Below are 18,847 nucleotides of genomic sequence, written 5' to 3'. Positions count from 1 at the left end.
GAAAGAGGTGTTGGCTACTTGTAAGGAATTAGCACTAGGTTTAAAAATTTTGGATTTTGACTTAGATGAGTTACCAAAAAGTCCCAAAGAGTAGGCATCCTCAACTTGGTTTCAAACCTTAATGAGGGATTGAAAAGTAGGAAGGTATTGAGGCATCAAGTACTTGGCTTAGTTTGGAGTGAGATTCCTAAGGATGATCTTGACTTGTTCTTTTTCTTGAGGTCGGTCCCATAATTAAACGACTTTAGCTCTCTATCAATCAATGAACTCAGTGAAAGTTTTCCCAAACTTCTGCTTAATCATTTCTAAATATCTTCTTATGAGTTTGATGTTTGTATTGAATGAAGATCCACTAATAAACTCCTTCATCAATTCATGTCATGTTCTTATCAGAGACGAGTCCAGTGACATTAGCCAACGTAAGATAGGTCCTGTAAGGATTCTCTAAAAAAGTTGGGTCATCTGTTCTTCACTCAAACCCTGAGAGTACATGATGCCGACATATACTTTCAAATGAGTCCTAAGACATCAAATCCCGTCAAATTTCTCCATGTTTTGCATTGTGAACTTCTCTAGCAGACAGACCATGGGAAATAACTTCATTGCCCATAATCTAAAGGAAAGATCATCGAGGTCCTTGATATTCTTAAATGTAGTTTCTACCTGAGTTATTCTATAAGGTAAGGCAAGGTCGATGGGTAATTGATCCTCTTCTAAGTCTTCAACGAGGTCAAACATCGCCTGAGGTTCAATAGCTTTATATTTTTTTTTTCAGTCTTCAAGGCCTCAATTTGTGTTTTAAAAAAAATAATAATCTATACTTGAAAGGATTCCAAAATTTGATGGAATGCTCTTTCATCCATGGTACTTGTTTTTTCTTGTGACAGGGGTAGACTACTTGGGCTTAACAATGGTACTCTAACAAGATAACTCTTTTCATGAACCCAAAGTGGCATAGATGGTGGTTTAGAACGCTTAAGATCAATTATTACCTTATTGGAAGTAAATCAAGATTAACCGTTGACTCTAAAGATTTGACTTTTAACCACATAATTAAAATTTTGATATAAATTAACCCAAGGCCGATGGTAAACATCAAGTCCAAATGTATTATAAATCTATAATGATCACAAAGGTGATAGAGGTTAGTTACGGGTCTATCCCTGGTTGGGGTTGAACCTTAGGTCAGACAAGCTAGTTTGACCACTTAATTGGATCTTCTTGGTACAAATTAAGTTGAGTCTTTGGACCTAAAACCAATTGGTCCAATCGATTTGGTGTTGTATGGTTAGATACATTTGCCAATTGGGCCAACTGGTTTAATTGATATACAATGATCAATATCCTTTTATTTACCAATTGAGTTTATTGGGTCAGACCGATATTGCGGATTTAATTTGAACAGTCTGGACCGATCCGCTCACTTACCTGTTGGTCATATTAAATAAAGCAATCCGTGAGCACTCATAGTCGATTCGAGTCATGGTCTAGTGGGACCGTACTTAAGTTCAAGTTCTAGGATTTCTATATGATTGAGGTTGGGTTACGACAAAGCTTAGTTCACTTCAGCCCAAAATACTGATATACTATCCCAGTATCACTTAGTTAAGCAGTACGTAGCACTCCAGTTTGATATACCCAAAGGTAATGTACTGAAGTTGTAGCATTCACTAGCATCCCCTGTGTCCCAAAGGACCAGGTTAGCTTAAATCCGGCTACGAGACGTTTTCGTTTAACTTTCAAATATGAATATGCATGCTCGTGAGTATGTGAGAAGGGACAAAGTGCATCCGGGACATTTTTACGAATATTCAACCATATAAAACACATGCATTTCTCCAATCCAATCACAAGATATAACTAATGACAAATTATCAATCAATTACATTCAATCACATACCCATAAAAGAAAGGACAAAATCTAACCTATTCTAAAAGTTTCTTCAAGTCAGTTGGGTTGACTCGAGTGAAATGTCAACTAAGGGATAGTCTTAGATTGGGTTAAGTTTAACCTTAAAATCCCTAGTTGAGTCACCAATGAAATCGCCTCGACCTGTTTTTTCCTAAATAGGGAATATGAGTTCAATTGGTAAATTGGAGATTTTTAGGACATAGGGAGTCGCCACCTAGTTTAGGTATAGGAACTATAGATAACTCCAAAATGGATCAGGTTGGTCCATGGGTAAAAGAAATGGGTAAGGGGGTCAGATTATGGGTTTTGGAAGGGGTTAGGCACCGAACCCACCCGATCAAGATGATCGATCTTTACTAAGAACTAAAATTATCCTATGGTCAACAGGTAGAGGCTAAAGTCAAGTTAGGGTCCATCATCATCAATTTGTATCGGATGTGCTAAACGAATCTTATAGCTAATATTCTCTTAAATATTACATTATTTCTCGAATTCCACACAAAAATAGAAATATTTGGAAAAAAAAAAACCTTAATTCTAGCTTATGCTCCAAAGCTCACGTGGTAAACTATTTCAATCACAAATCTATATACGAAAATACTTTTCCAATTAATTAAAATAGAAATTTATGAAAATTTTGTAAGTTAGAAAATTGTGAATATGAAATTTCTAATTTGACAATCTATGGAGTTTCTAAACTAGAAATTTGAAATTTTCTAATTTAGAAGTTTATAAATATATGATGAGCTCCCAAATTAGAAACTTGAAAATATAAACTTCCCAAAATAGAAAATTTCAAATATGATGAGTCTCAAAAATTTGTAAAAATGATTTTCCAAGATAGAAAGTTATGAATATTAGATTTCCCAAATTAATAATTTACAAATATTAATCTTCCATAATAGAAATTATGATTTTTGGAAAGTCACCAAGTCGATGAAAAATCCAAATTTACACAAATCTCCAAAATTAGTAAATTATGATTTTTTCAAAACTTACTTTTATCACGTGAATTCTTAAAATTTCGTATAGTGGAATCCCACAATTAATAATGCTTACGTGGCACCAAAAATCAGTGAATTGATGAGTTCACATTTTGAAAAAAATGAACTCAATTTTAATGTCACGTGCACACAAACTAGTGCATCAACTCATTGATGACATTTTAAAAAGTAAAAATAAATTTTCACCCCCTATGTTCACAAAATTAATGAGTTAACTCGCGTGTGACATTGAACATCCCAAACGAACAATGAGTCAACTCGATAACCAGATTTTGATAAAAAATGATAAGTTTAGGCTCATACACACAAAAACCAATAAGTTGATTGGTGTAATTTATAAAAAAATATTTTTTTAGAAAAACGATTCTAAGAAAAAAAAACCTTTAAGATCAATGAGTTGACTCAGCTAGTTGAACTCCATCATCAATGTTTTGAATTAAGTGATTGTGTGTAAACTTCACATACTAAGTGCGTAAGCACAAATGCTCAATCAAAACATAAATTAATGTGAATATTACAGTAAACCAAGTCAAATAAGAAAAATCAAAATAAAATTAGCAATCAAGTTGATGCCATGTTTGAAGCAAATAAAGACGTACCTTGGTTATTGTAATTGGAATTCCCCTAGAATCCTTGGTTACTATGATTCCTTCAAAGAAATCTATGGGTGAGTGTTGCCATTAGTGTTGTTGTTAGATAGAAAGTGGTCGAGATGCTAAAGGTGGCTGAGACGTGAGTTCTATGGGTGGTGTTTAACAAAAAAAGGAAAAAAAAATGTGAGGCCTGTTGGGCAATATTTTGGGATGTTAATGGCTACTTGAATGATTGAGGAAGATGAGAGAGAGATGTCAAGATGAATGATGGGTGAGTTTGAGAAGTGGTTGTGGGGTGTGTAATGGGACTACTATTAGAAGGAGATAGAAGAAGGCCTTGAGTGGTGGTTGAGATGGGAAAGTCAAGAGGAAGTGAGAAAAGGAGGTGATGTTATGGGGGCTGAACCGAGTGATGAGAAAGAAGAGATGGTGTGCTGTAAAGGGGAGGTCGAGAGTAAAAGTTATTGTGAAGAATGTGAGATGAAGTCGAATGGGGAAAAACGGGTTGAAAAGAAGAGGTTTCAGTGAATAGGAAGCCGAGAGAGAGAAAGAGATAGAGCAAGGGAGAAAAGGTGGCCGAGTGGGGATGTGACTAAATGTAAAGGAGGTTGAGATGATGAAGAAACAAGAAGAAGGAGGTGGTGTGAGAGGATGCTGTCCAAAACGGGAGGGAGATTGAGATGATGAAGAAAGAAGAATGGGGATGAAGGTGGTGTGCTGCTTCAACTAGAAGAAGATGAAGATCAGAGCATGGAGGCTGTTGTTGTGCGTGAAAGTTAAGGGAGGACGACGCATCCACTGTGCATCCAAACCATGATGAAAGTATGAATGAAATTTTTTCTTCTTCTTTTGTTTTTTTTAATAAACTTCTATTGTTGCCCCTTTGATTTCTTTCATTCTTCTATTTCTAAAGTCTTTCTTCAGACTTTTTTTTTGTAAAAAAAAACCTCCTCCTCTTTGATAGAACATGGGATTCCTTATAAAGATAATAGTTTCCATTTTTTTTTCTATTCTTTCTCTTTCTTTTCTTTTTGATGCTTCCCTTTAATTTTTTCTTATTTGCTTTATTTGTTTGTTTCTTCTTTGACCAAACCGAAGAGAGAATCTCTTTCTCTATTTGAGTTTAGAAGGAAAGGGACCATGATCCCATGCTTCGCAACCCATAGAACATTGATAGATCATTGATGATTAATTTTCAATTTTTAATTTTGATTGATTAAATTTTAATTTGATAAATTAACTGTGTTTTACTTTTCGATCTTGATTGGTTGATTAAATTAAATTTTCAATTTGATTGGTTGATTGCGTCTTAGTTTCAATTTGATTGGTTGATTGGATTTTAATTTTAATATTAATTGGTTGATCGGATTTTAATTTCAATGTTAGTCGGTTGATTGAATTTTAATCTAAATGTTGATTAATCAATTTTATTTTTAGTTGATTGATCGATTGGATTTTAATTCTAATGTTAATTGATCAATTGGATTTTAAGTTCAATATTAATCGATTGATTGGATTTTGATTTAAATGTTGATGGGTTGATTAACTTTTGATTGAATATTGATTTAAAGTTTTCAAATTTATCGTTTAAATTTTAATTTTCGTTTTGATTTAAAAAATTTCAAGTTGGTTGATTTATTTCGATTTTCCTAAAAATCAAGGTCTCTATGTACAAATTGGACATCAAGAGGCGTTTCGGTCATTTTATGATTTTTTCATAAATTTCTCTGATTTCGTCAATTTAGATCTCGTTCGACTCGAAATCATATTCTAAATGCAATGAAGGTACTTTCAAAACTTTTTGGGGGTCCGAAATTCATGAAGGGCATTTTTGTCATTTTATCGATTTTTGTCAATTTTTGAGAATTTTGACGTGAAGTTTCTTTCGATCCCAACATGATTATTTTTAAGTCTTAAGGTCACATTTTCCTAATGTAATGAAGTCTCTAAATTATCAAAATGTGTAGCGACCCTAAGTGTACGTGCTTACTAAATCGAGTGTATAGTGTAACAATCCTAAGCATACGGAATTCTATATCGTGTAGCAAGGAGAAAAAAAAATAATAGAATTAGAAGATAGTAAGAATTGGAAGGAAGTTTCTCACAAGCTTTTGAGGTCTTTGCACTCATCATTAGAAATCTACAGTAACTAGGGACAGATCGCCAAATCAGACGGATGCAAAGGTAGGGTGTCTATAATCCTATATGTGGATGACATTCTGTTAACAAGTAGTGATATTAGTTTGTTATATGAAACCAAGAATTATCTTAGTAAAAACTTTAAGATGGTTGATATGGGTGTGTCAACATATGTCATTTGTATAGAAATTCTTAAGAATTGATTTCAAGGATTATTAGAATTATCTCAAAAAAATTATATCAATAGTCTTAAAGAGATATAATATGCAATCTTGTTCTATTGGTTGCCTATCTGGAAAGGAGACAAGTTCAACTTGATGCAATGTTCGCGGAATGATTTAGAAAATAAATAAATGAAAAATATTTCATACGCTTCAGCTATTAGAAGTTCGATGTACGTTCAGACATTTAATAAACTGGATATCAATTTGGCAATTGGAATGCTAAGAAGATATCAAAGTAACCTGGGAATAAATCATTGAAAAACTGCAAAGAAAGTTATGAGATATTTACAAGGATGTCGACTTTATAGTCAGGCCATTAAAGATATATTGTGACAATATTATAGCTGAGTTCTTTTCTAAGAATGGAAAGTACTCGAACAATGTGAAACACATGAAAATCAAGTACTTGATGGTTAGAAAAAGAGTCCAGAAACAGTTAGTGTCATTAAAAAATATTAAGATCACTCAAATAATGGATGATCTATTAACTAAGAGATTATCACCAAAAGCTTGCAGAGAACATGCTATTGGATTTAGTTTTTTGGGAAAATCTTTTATGTATTTGAAATAGATTACTTTGAAGTGGTTATGTAATTGACATTAACATTAATACTAAATAAAATTTGTTTATGCTTATTTCTTGTTTTCATTTATATTATATATATTTTGTTTGAATTTAAGTAATATAGGAAATGTCTTGACAAAACAAATAACATGGGCATAATTAAAGGCTATATTAGAAAATGTATTGATAGTGTGGTACATTGAAGGAAGTGTGGCATGGATAACATACAACCGCCATGACTCGTATTAATATCTAATCAAAATATGACATTAAATAATTTAATTGAATATTGAGAATATTTATGATTTTAAAATTCGTGTTCACGTGTAAAATGTTTTATTTATAAAATCCTAAAATTGAGTTTTTTTCAAAATGTTTTGAAATTCACTATTAGCATAATTAGTTTAATGGGTCAATTGGGAGAATATTAGAACTTTATATTGTGTGGTCCATTGACCGCACGATTTTATGGTTTAATTACACAAGGATTTTATATATATAAAAGGTATCAATATTAAAAAAATCCCAATATCGTTGGAATAGTTAATATTCTTTAAGATTAATAAGAGATCTTGATGGATAGGAAACTTACTAAAAGATTAACTCTAGGCCTTCAACCTTCATCTATAAAAAGGAATCGATAATCCCATATTGACAAATAATATAGAACGGACTAATTTTGGAAAACAAACATAGAAGAGAGTACTAGTATAGTGATATCCATCAATTACGATTACTTAGCCAATCCACATAGGAAAAAGGAGAAGGTGAGTCTAGAAAAAATGATCAATTGGATTAGGGTTTTAAAAGCTTCGAAGAACACGTGGATCGAAAGGCGCACCTCCAATGTTTTAAATCAACAACTTTATAATGGCACAAGGTAAATACCATCAACTCGATTTACATTGAACGAATAGTATGTTTGAGATATGTGATAGATTAGATCTTATTAGGAAAAATCAAAGTATATTAAAGTAATGTTTTAAGATTTTGAATGCGTACAATCTAACAACAAAATCAATTGAAGAGACATACAAATAAACAGTAATTAAGAAATTAACCACCACACACGAATTTACTTGAAGGCCTTAAATAAGAGAAAACCACATCAATTTCACTATGCTCAAAAGGCTAAAACAGAATTAGTTGACTTTAACAGTAATTTCTTGTTAAGCAGTACCATTAGATTCTGTGAACCCTAGCACACGGCACAATGTATAGACTTCAAAATCCTAAAGGAGTCGCAATCCCGAGTGATGTGTCCCATTCCTATAACATAGGGTGTCTACATGGCACATTTTAGTTGGAGATTAACCACATCGGGCAGCATGCAACTTAAAAAACAACTTGGTTAGGAGCCCAATGTTTTTGAAACTCCTACTACAACATGCCACGTAGATACTATTATTCTATAGGGACAAGACACTACTATGGATCTTGATTCATCTTTACATATCATATTTTACCATTTATGGCCGGAAATAAAAATTGGAAAGCATTTTGAATAAGTTATTTCCCTGAAGAGAAGATCACAGAGACCTGGTTCTTCTCTTGAACAATTTTTTCTCCTTCCATTAACAAACATAATAATCAATTTTCTTCTATTACAACCAGTACCCAGAACAGTATCACAAGAAAAGAAAAACAAACACAGCCACACGCACAAGACAGTATATACTATGTGTTAGACAACAGGACAAGATGCAAGGGAATTATTTATGGGCAGCCTATAATAGCAACTGCAGGGAATATCAGGGATTAAAAAACCCATTGATTTATCCTTGGTGCTCCTCCCACTTGAGAGGCTTCACAATCTCCCACGTGAAGTTGGGGTCATCCCTGCCAAAGTGACCATAGGCTGCTGTCTTCAAGAACCTCCCATTGCCACCCCTCTTCAAGTCAAGGTCAATAGTGATCATCCCTGGCCTGAAATCGAAGTTCTCCTTCACAATCTTGAGGATCTCCTTATCAGGGATCTCTCCAGTACCATATGAGTCCACAAACACTGATAAGGGTTCAGGAACACCAATTGCATAGGAAACCTGCACAATGCACCGACGAGCAAGCCCACTAGCAACAATACTCTTGGCAACTTGCCTAACAAGGTAGGCTCCACTCCTGTCTACCTTAGTGGGGTCCTTCCCAGAGAAAGCACCACCACCATGGGCTCCCCAACCACCATAGGTATCAACAATGATCTTACGTCCAGTGAGACCGGCATCACCGTGAGGGCCACCAATAACAAAACGACCAGACGGGTTCAGATGGAATATGGTCTTCTCGTCGAGGTACTTTTCGGGTATAACAGGCTTGATGACGTGTTCCTTAAGGTCGGCAGCAATCTCATCATTAGTTACAGTCTCATCATGCTGGGTTGAGATGAGAACAGTGTGGACACGGATGGGAACCATGGCACCATTGTCATTTTGGTACTCAACAGTGACTTGGGTCTTCCCATCAGGCCTCAACCAGGGACATGTGCCATTCTTGCGGACATCAGTGAGGCAGAAACCAAGCTTAGTGGCAAGGACATGACTGAGGGGCATCAACTCAGGAGTCTCATCGGTGGCATAACCAAACATGTGACCCTGGTCACCAGCACCTATCTCTTCAGGGCGCTTGGTGAAGTGGCCATGCACACCTTGGGCAATATCAGGGCTCTGCTGTTCAATATTGACCAAAACCTTGCAGTTATCGGCATCAAGACCAACATCCTCGGATACAAATCCAATAGCACGACAGGTGTCACGCACAATCTTCTCATAGTTGATATTGGCCTTGGTTGTGATCTCTCCAAATACCATTACCATGTTGGTTTTGGTGCAGGTCTCACAAGCTACCTTGCTGTCAGGGTCCTGTTCTAAGCAGGCATCAAGCACCGCATCAGAGATCTGATCACACAGCTTGTCTGGGTGACCCTCATTCACAGATTCAGAAGTGAATAGGAAGGTATCCATTCTCTCAAGCTGCACAGAAAACATGACCCAAGCAGATGAATCAATGTATGAAGAACTAATTCATGGTCCAGCGGAGCTGGTATGGGATTTGTCTTGCTGCATTTTCTGGATGTCCACAAGTATGAAAAAATAAAAAACAAAGAAAAATTTCCTTAGTTTTTCAATTTCCACACAGATAATCACCATTACCATCCGTAAAATGGCAATACCTGAGTGCGGACTTTGAACAATTTTGTCTGGCATATCTGGACCACAGAGGCACTCAAGTACAAATAATGTATTTTATTCGACCAAGGCAAAAGATATTCCAGAGAATGGAATAGTTCTAACTTTTAAAGTTTGCTTCATTTTGAAATTTTGCCAAACAGATAGGAAATTAGTAGAGAATATCAGCACAATTTCGCTTTATTAAAAGTCAATATTCCCAAAGAAGAAAGTAAAAGGAACTAAAAGAAAATCCTGATTTGGTGTAGATTATTCCAAATAAAAAGTTAAAGGAACAACAAACAGAATCATAAAAACAACAAATTCAAATTCAATAACTGAATTCATATATCACTATCTGTGACTATTCTGCTCTACATGTTAGCAAATAAATGTTCAATTTCAAAGTGAAAGAAAATCCAAGAAGCAGGAATAGAAAACAAACCAAAGTACCAAATAATCGACTTGAGATCAGATCAGAGTTTTATAAGCAAAAAAAAAAAAAAAACACATAAGTATAGTCCAAATGGTCCTCCGGATTCTCAAGAAACAATTCTTGAGGATAATTTCAATGTTCCTTGGAGACACCTACAGCATGTAAAAATCTCAAATTGTATCCTTTCAGAAGAAAATGTATGGAAAAGAACACATTAAAAGTCAGTTATTGCAAGATAAACATCGTTTACAGTAATCAAGAAGAATAATAAGAAGGGCGATAAACAGAGATCTACTTGGAAGAAAAACAGAATCAAATCTAACAGATAAGTCGAAATAGAGTAAGACGGCCAGGAAATTAAGGCAGCTCACTAGCCTTCTGAATCAAGCCTTCATGGGTTAGAACCATTAAAAGATCAGATCTTTGAGTTTCTAAAGCATTCGTCAACATACTTTCAAAGTAGAATCCATGACAACAAGGGAAAAGAGGACATGAATAGAACATCATATTAAAGAAAAGGAACGTAAATCCTATAACTCAAAACAAATCCAGAATATCAGAAAATATCATCAGATCTTCCAGCTTTGAAGATGCATTTCTGCCAATTCGAGACAATGTTCTCAGGCATAATAACTAAATTGAAGGAGAATTAGCTAAAAAAGGTTCCGAATCATTAACTGTGGAGATAGATCTAGCTTAAAGAGGATTGTAGAACATCATCCTCAACTAGTCAAGCAGACATCAACTTTCACATTAGCTTTACTGATCAATACAGATGTGATTATCTAATTTCCGAATACTAAGTTCAAACATCAAAGAGATTTGTTTATTGCAAGAGTAAAAATAAGTACAGCCAGATCTTCAACACATGCGTCGAAATTCACACAAAATCAAATCAGAATCACGAATTACATAATAAAACCAGCATGAACACTAGGATCTGCAAGTATTCCTATCAAACTCCACAAAACATACCGACTCCAATCCATTTTCCAAAGAAAACAACCAAAACTTTACTTCGACTGACATGGAACTGCAGAAAACAAATAAAATTTAGTTGTCTAAATTTCCAAACAGGTTCAACACCAAGTTCAAACTTCAAAGAGCTTTGTTCATCACAAAACTTCAAAACAAATACAGCCAGATCTTCAACTCATGCATCTAGATCCCTTAAAAATTGAATCAGAATCACGAATTACATAACAAAACCAACATGAACACTAGGATGTGTAAACCTTTCTAACAAGTTCCACATACAGACAAATCGATTTTCCAAATAAAACACCGAAACTTTACTTAGATTACCACTGAATTGCAGAAACAAATTTAATTATCAAAAATTCCGATCAGGCTCAACACTAATTTCAAACATCAAAGAGCTTTGTTCATAGCAAGAGTGAAAAGAATTACTGCCAGATCTTTAACTCATGCGTTGAGATCCATAGAAAATGTATTCGGAATCACGAATTACAGAACAAAACCAGCATGAACACTATGTTCTGTAAGCATTACTATCAAACTCCTTGAAACATACAGATTCCAATAGATTTTCAAAAGAAAAAAACCGAAATAGAACATAGTAACAAGAATCCGATAAACAGTAGCAGAATCAAACATTACACAGATAAGCTGCAATCGATGAAGATTAAGAGGAACTACGAAGACGAGAAAGCTACCTGGAGCTAGTGATGCTGCTGATCGGTGTTTTTGAAAAAGGGCCTTCTGAGTTCTGGCTTCTACAGTACTCCTTACGCAGAACTCTACTCAACGACTCTTTGCCATAATCTTGACGCCCTTATTTATAATCATACTTTAACGGTCTTGCCCCTGCATTTTGATTCGATTGTTTCTTTGGGGGGTTCCACCATGACCAACTTGAGCAGGTCATCAACTCGGAGCGTCACTAATCAGCTATTCGGCTTGGCTCATGAAGTTTAAAAGACCTAAATGCCCATTAATTGTTTACTTGTTTGGCAGACAGATAAGGGTGCGTTAGTCTTTTTAGTGTTTGGGAGACAAGTTTCAACCTGAATCTTTCCTCTTTATTATCTTGTTTCATTCTTTGTAAATTGTAGTAGGTGAACATCTTCATCAAATGAGAAAAAATTTGGATTGCAACATCAACCAAGATACTACCAATATAATTTTTTATAAACCCCTTGAATAGTTATTGATATTTGATATGTATCTAGTGTTTCATGATATAAATTGGTTAAATATGAGTTAAGTTATACTACACAAGTCAGCACAAGACGATAATGACATGATAATTATACGGGATAAACAAGTAAATGTTCTTGACTTGAACATGACATGTTTAATTATCAAGTTAGACAAGTTGGCATGATTATGACATGTACATAGTCAGGCTTAACACAAATCTCTTAACTTCGTGTCATGTTCGTGGATCGTGTTAAAAAATTTCACCCATACTTGAAATTCATGGGCTCGTTTAGTTGCACTAAAAAGCCATGGTTGTATAGCTCATCCAAGCTAAGATAATTAGTGTGAATTGTTTGTCAAATTGACTCTCCGATATCTAAGTCATTTTAGTTGAAATTTTGAAAATCTTGGATGAGTCATCTTGATTTAGTACGTCCATTAACAATTTTGTCTCTACAACTCAAGTGGGATTGCTTTTATAAAAAGAGGGAATCCTTGTAATGATATATTGTACGAAAAATGTTCAAATTATGCTTAAGTCATGCAAATTCCACGCTTTGATCAAATTCTAATGCTATGAACTTTGTGAAAAGCTTCCTCTACTATTAAAAGAGAAATCCTTCAATGAGATTCTTGATAAGATTTAGATTCTCGGTGATTTTAATTGATAAAGATGCCTCAACTTTTTCACTTTGTTGGGGAAGCTATTGTAAATTATGATTTTGGTAAAAGAGAAAAATAAAAAATGTTGGGAAGAACTCATCAATAAAATATATTACTTTAATAATTTTATATGTTTTTATTTTGTTAAACATGTAAACATCATTTGTACGCACCATAAGATGGAATAGGATTCTTCCCAGTTTCTAGAGAGTGTTACATACTTGAAATAATAGGTGCTTATGCTTTATAAAGAATAAGGACCCAACTAAAGAATTATACTATGAGATTTATAGAAATGTTTAGTGATGTGGAGACAACTTGGATCCATATAATTGGTGAGATCGTATCGAACTTTTATTTTTTTATTAAAAAAAAAGGGGAAAACCTAATAAATAAAACAAATTCATTTGTGTTTGATTAGTGAGTAATCTACATCAAGGAGAGGCAAGTTTCTATTTAACAGTTTAAGAATCTCTTGTTTACTATGCGTAGTGAGTACAAGGAACATGGATTTCAATTTTTCAAAGATGTGACCCCTTTTATTTGTCCCCTTCTCAATAGAGAAAGATGTCAAAAATACGATTCAAAAATAACGGGAGATATGATATCAGAAAATAAAGAAATTGATTGAAAGATCTTGTTCTTCAATCGTTAAATCCAAATGCAATTTGTTGAATTTCAGATAAAAATTGAGAATGCACGAGTCTTTCAAGGCTCAATCCAAATGCAATTTTTTCCACTTCGGATAATAGTCAATAATGCACAAGATTTATAAGACAAACTTTCAATATACAATGAATCCCAGATCCCTGTTACAGCTTTTACATTTTGCACGGCCTGGTTGTGGTTTCACAACGTGAAAAATCCTATAATTGACGAACCAAGGCGTCAAATTTTTCATTATCAAATATTTTTTTTTTCAACAAGTCAAACCGTCAAATTAACGGAGGATGGGAGAAATTTGATGGATCTAAACAATCGAATTGGGGAACATAAAAATATTCAATGGTCATGGACTATCAAATTTTGGTTTTAAAAATTTGTGAGTTTTGCCCGTCGAATTTTCTTGTCAAAATTCAGTTTTCACATAGTGTTTGAATGTATTTGATAAAATCACAGGTGATATCCAATTGATTTGTAAGGAAATCAAAAAAAAAAATATAATCCATTTACTCTCTTTGTTGGTTGCTTATTTTTTTTCGGGCTATTTATTTTTTTGTTAATTTTGAATATTTAATCCTGAGAGATCTTGTGTTTATAAATCTCAACATGTCCTTTGAGGTTTTATTCGTGTATGTTGACTTTTGGTCAATCTAAACTGAATTAATCCTAAGTTGCCGAATAATCTATAAAAAAAAAAAAACTGAACTAATGCTTTACATAATGACTTCTTGAGTTGTTCCCGTCTGCACATCAGACAATTGAAACATATTTGAGATTATATATATTTATACATATCTACGTAATGAGTGGTTGGGTCCAAATTGATGCATCCATTCGTTACTGATCACACAATGGATGAATACGACTGCAAAGTGAACATCAAAAGTGGTTAAACGGACTACACTAATTAACGAGCAAGCGTGGTTTAGTGCCAGTGTGTGACGGCCATAACATCTTTCACTTAGAGTTAGGTGTAAGCTTGCCCCGGAGCTACCCGGGAGCACACATGTAACAGTATGTAAGGCTCAATATGAAGTCATGTCAATCCCGTGCCAAAGCATATATGTTAACTTAGTAGCATTTCTGTAATAAGGGAGTATGACCGGCCTCCACTTTTGATGTTTCCTTTTGGAAACCTAGGAAAGACTTAGTGTACTCTTTGTAGGAAGGGTGTCTAGTGCTTCACAATCCCTGGCCTACACCCACGTTGACTGAAGCCCTCAAACTCAACTCCGTGGAAGTCCCGCGTGTCATAGGATCCTATTACTTTGTAACGCAACTTATTGCTTTTGTAACTTGTAACGCGTTACCCCGTGTAATCAATATTATATCAACAAAGTTCCCTCCGGACTTTGTCTCGTGTTGCCTCGTTTACTTATTTGCTATCTACGTATTGTGGTGTACGATCATTTTTACAGGCTTGCAAGTGGATTTGACCCTCTTGCGCCGCACGACCTCACTTCGAAAGAACAATCCCGTGACACAGTGGCAATGCCATTATCTTAGCACTCTTTTAACCCAACAACCGAACAACTAAACAGAGATATGTGCAATTCTATACATACTTTGGAGCTATTGTCTTTCTAAGTAATGTGGAACTAAACATAAGAGAGAAAAATCAATTTGTAAGATTCTATGCCTGCTTTGTATCCCACAAAAGATAGGCAAACACAAAACTTTGCATTTTCTATCTTTCGCAATTGTAATGCTGGTAGACTCGTTTTTAATTCATGTCATTATAAAACTTTTTAGTCACTTGATAACGCATTGAACACAAAATAATTAAAATTAAAAATTAAATAAAAAACATTTTTTAAGAGAATTATTACTATCACACCAAATTTTACTAACACCACACCAACTATGTGCAATTCTTTGGTGATTTACATAGAAATTGGTGTAGCATTAGTAAAATTTAGTGTGACAATAGCAGGTCTCTTTTTTAATAATCTAACACATAAAAACAACAAAAAAGTCAATACATGAATATTATCATAAAAAAATTTAAATGTTGGATGCATATCCCTTAAGTCATCCATCTACTACCATCATAATAATATTTCTATTGCGTTCATACTTCTTGTTTGAGTCGTCCACCTACAATTTAAACCATACAGTAATCTTACTTGTCTCACAGATGCAACAATAAATAATTAAATCCAGCACATAAATTTTATACAGGAGTATATAAACACATCTAATTCTTCTCTTTGGCATGATTCAGAGTGGAACGTCACCAAACATATTAAAATGTAACTTCATCTATATCAAACTACTTCAAATAGAAGAAAAAAAATGCGCACAAAGTTAATGAATTAATCCAAAACATAGAATTTCGTTTTGAAATCGAGAGGAACCCATTAGCTAGAAAAGATTGATAGTAACACAACCCAAGGCAACATTGATTTAAAATCATGTATTATATCGCTCCCATGGAAACAGTGTTGACTTGTGAAATCTATCTTTTAAGGCATACAAAATCTCCAACTCCAAGTAACAACAGAGTTTAATATTTCATTTATTTTATTTTTCTTTCGTGAATCTTCACTTCAGAAAACATAAATTCGGCATTAAATGTTTACATTATTGCTTTGTAAGAGCTTTTTTATTGGTACAAAAGTGATTCAACTCGATGAACTTACAATGAAAAAAAAAACAACACGAGTATGAGTGGAAATCAATTAAAAATTAAAACTAATAAGTACAAAAATATTTCTTTGTCAACATCAAAATTGTACATAATTAAGATTTTAGAGATCACATAAAACATAAGTCAAGACAAAATCAAGAGATCTTCATTATGGAAGTTGACAAAGAAGTTGAGAAATTAGAGTTTTGCACAAAAGAATCAAAATGTTTATTGAGAAATTAGAACCCTAACTAAAAAACAAATGCCAACTACAAACCATACCCCAAACTAATTAATAGGGCGAAAATAAAAATTAAATTAACAACGTACCTGGAGTTGTAAATCACCAGGGTTGGTCGTGACAGAGAGAGGATTCTTTTGTCGCATATGAGTTTGGAGTCAATCGACCAAATTACAAAGTTTTTCAGGTGTTTTTGAGATGCAAAAGATTACTGCAATATTACTTTTTTTTACCGTCTTTTACCAACGTTTGTTGTGGGGCACACTTAAAAAGGTAAACCAAGCACATATAAAATGCAAAGAGGCGTAAAACTTTGATTTTCTATTGTTTTACGGAGAAATCCAACCCTACCAAGCAAGGCCTTACTTTAAATTGAAATTTTGTAGATACTCATCATAATAATTTCACTATAAACTTAACTATCAAAATTATTTTTAAATACGTGATATATTCAAATAAATCCAATATTTAATATAGATATTACTCTAACAATAGATTTTTTCAAATATTGCAATTTTGATGATTTGTGCACTAAGGGCATGAGGTTTTATGTAATTGTATGGATGGATGTCAAAACCATTGAGAAAGTTCTGGGATTGGGAATTTAAGAAAAAACATGAATAATGATTTTCTAACGACCCCCTCTGACACACACTCCCTGACATGGCATGTGCTAGAACCATAGATTCTTTTCTTGGGATACACAATTGCACATATTTATGGGAAAATCTATGGTTCTAGCCCATGCCACGTCAAAGGTTGTAGAGGATGAAAAAAAAGATGAAGTTATTTTCACCATTGAATTTCATTTCTAAGTTTGGGAGTCATGTGAAAGTTCGATAGTCATCTATTTTCTAAACATTGGATCTAGTTCAAAATAAATTATCTTTTGTAAAAAAGAACAAAAAAAGTTTGGATATAAATTTTTCAATGAAACTTAAAGGGCGTTGGTGTTGGATTTCCTATGTGGTAATCCATTCAAGCAAAACGACCCTTGGTAAGGCTCAAAATCTTACTATTTTAGTAAGGAAAGGGTTTCACATTACTAAAATAGTTACGCATTTTACCAAAATTATTGAATTAGACATTATTTTTAGTATTTACAAAATAATCATATAATTAGTTACGATTTTTCTTTTTTTTTTTTTAATATGAAAAAGAGTAATGAATTTACCTTAATGCTCTTGAGTTGAATGTAGGCTCAGGGGAAGATTAAGTAAATAAATAAATAGCAAATATAATGGTACAATACGTAATCAATTTGGTAAAAATAAATAACTATGAAATTAGATATGTAATTATTTTTATAATTGTAAAAGAATGTGATTGATTCAATCATTTTGCAAAAGAGTCCTGAAAATATGATTCGCCAGGGTGACATACTCAATTGACTCCTTGACGTGGACAAGTTTGGGAATCGTAGATTTGTACACCTCAGGATATACGACTCCCTCGAGATACACTTTTTTTAATGGGGAAGTCCAATTATGTATCCCGAGGCGTGAAGATCCACGGTTCCCAAAGTTGTCACGTCAGGGAGTCGATTGAGTATGCCACCTAGTGAGTCATATTATCACGACTCTTTGCAAAATATTAGATTTTTTCGTATAAAAATGCGTACATACAAACAAAAGTTGGGAGGGAGGTCTTGAGACTTGACTTTTGAGTGTATGATATCCAAAGTACATCAAAAACTGATTCCTTACTAAGGAAATTAAAGTTTTTCCTAACCACATCACCTTGCGGTGTTAGAAAAACATACGTGGTGGTTGTAGAGGACAAAATTCTAAGAATTTTGAAAAAGAGTTAAAAAATAATAATAATAATCAGTTTTCACTGTCGAATTTTAATTTTTAAATGTGAAAGTTAGCCGTCCATTTGAAAAACCTTAGATCAAGCCCAAAACATTTGTTCTTGATTTCTTTTTATCTGAATTTTTTTCAGGAAATCTAGAGAGAGCTAGTGTTGGATTGCTACACTAACACTAATAGGATTTGAAATCTTACTAAGTTGGTAGAATAATGATATACTAATTATAAAAAAAATACTGAAATATATTCAATTGACGTGGCGTGTGAGCATAACCATAGATTTTTTATTAATGATCATAAAATGACTTGAAAAAACATACGCAGTCTATACTTGGTTGACATGACAAGTGCATGGAATTGTAGACCTTTTTCCTTGTGTATACTGAAGAAAAAGATCTATGATTTTGTGCACTTACCATGTCAATCGTGTATCGTTCAAGTAAGACTTCACTACAGTAAAATAGGGCTATAGCGACGGTCGTGACCGTCTCTATAGAGTCAAATACAGTCGCAAAAAGCATCTAGCGACGGCCAAGGGGGCCGTCGATACTCGTCGCTAATAGTGCCATCGCTGTATCTTATATCGACAGCCACTTCGTTAGGTGCAGGACTTATAGCGACAGCCGATATTGGCCGTCGCTAT

At 33.9% G+C, this 18,847-nt stretch overlaps 1 protein-coding gene across 1 annotated transcript; it reads right to left on the bottom strand.

Annotated features, from left to right (window-relative positions):
- Positions 1-7,962: 7,962 nt before the first annotated feature.
- LOC147396225 (S-adenosylmethionine synthase 5-like) lies at positions 7,963-12,226 on the bottom strand. The gene is made up of 2 exons (XM_086451526.1): positions 11,711-12,226; positions 7,963-9,403 (listed from the first exon to the last, which is right to left on the bottom strand). Exon 2 carries the CDS (start codon positions 9,392-9,394, stop codon positions 8,213-8,215), a length of 1,182 nt encoding a protein of 393 aa, XP_086307652.1. The 5' UTR covers positions 9,395-9,403; positions 11,711-12,226; the 3' UTR covers positions 7,963-8,212.
- Positions 12,227-18,847: the final 6,621 nt, after the last annotated feature.

Source organism: Akebia trifoliata, chromosome 8 (assembly GCF_017979445.1).
Source record: "Akebia trifoliata isolate Shusen 1 chromosome 8, ASM1797944v1, whole genome shotgun sequence".
Lineage (NCBI taxonomy): Eukaryota > Viridiplantae > Streptophyta > Magnoliopsida > Ranunculales > Lardizabalaceae > Akebia > Akebia trifoliata.
The sequence above is the reverse complement of the archived record's forward strand: the minus strand, read 5'-3'. Positions and strand labels throughout refer to the sequence as shown.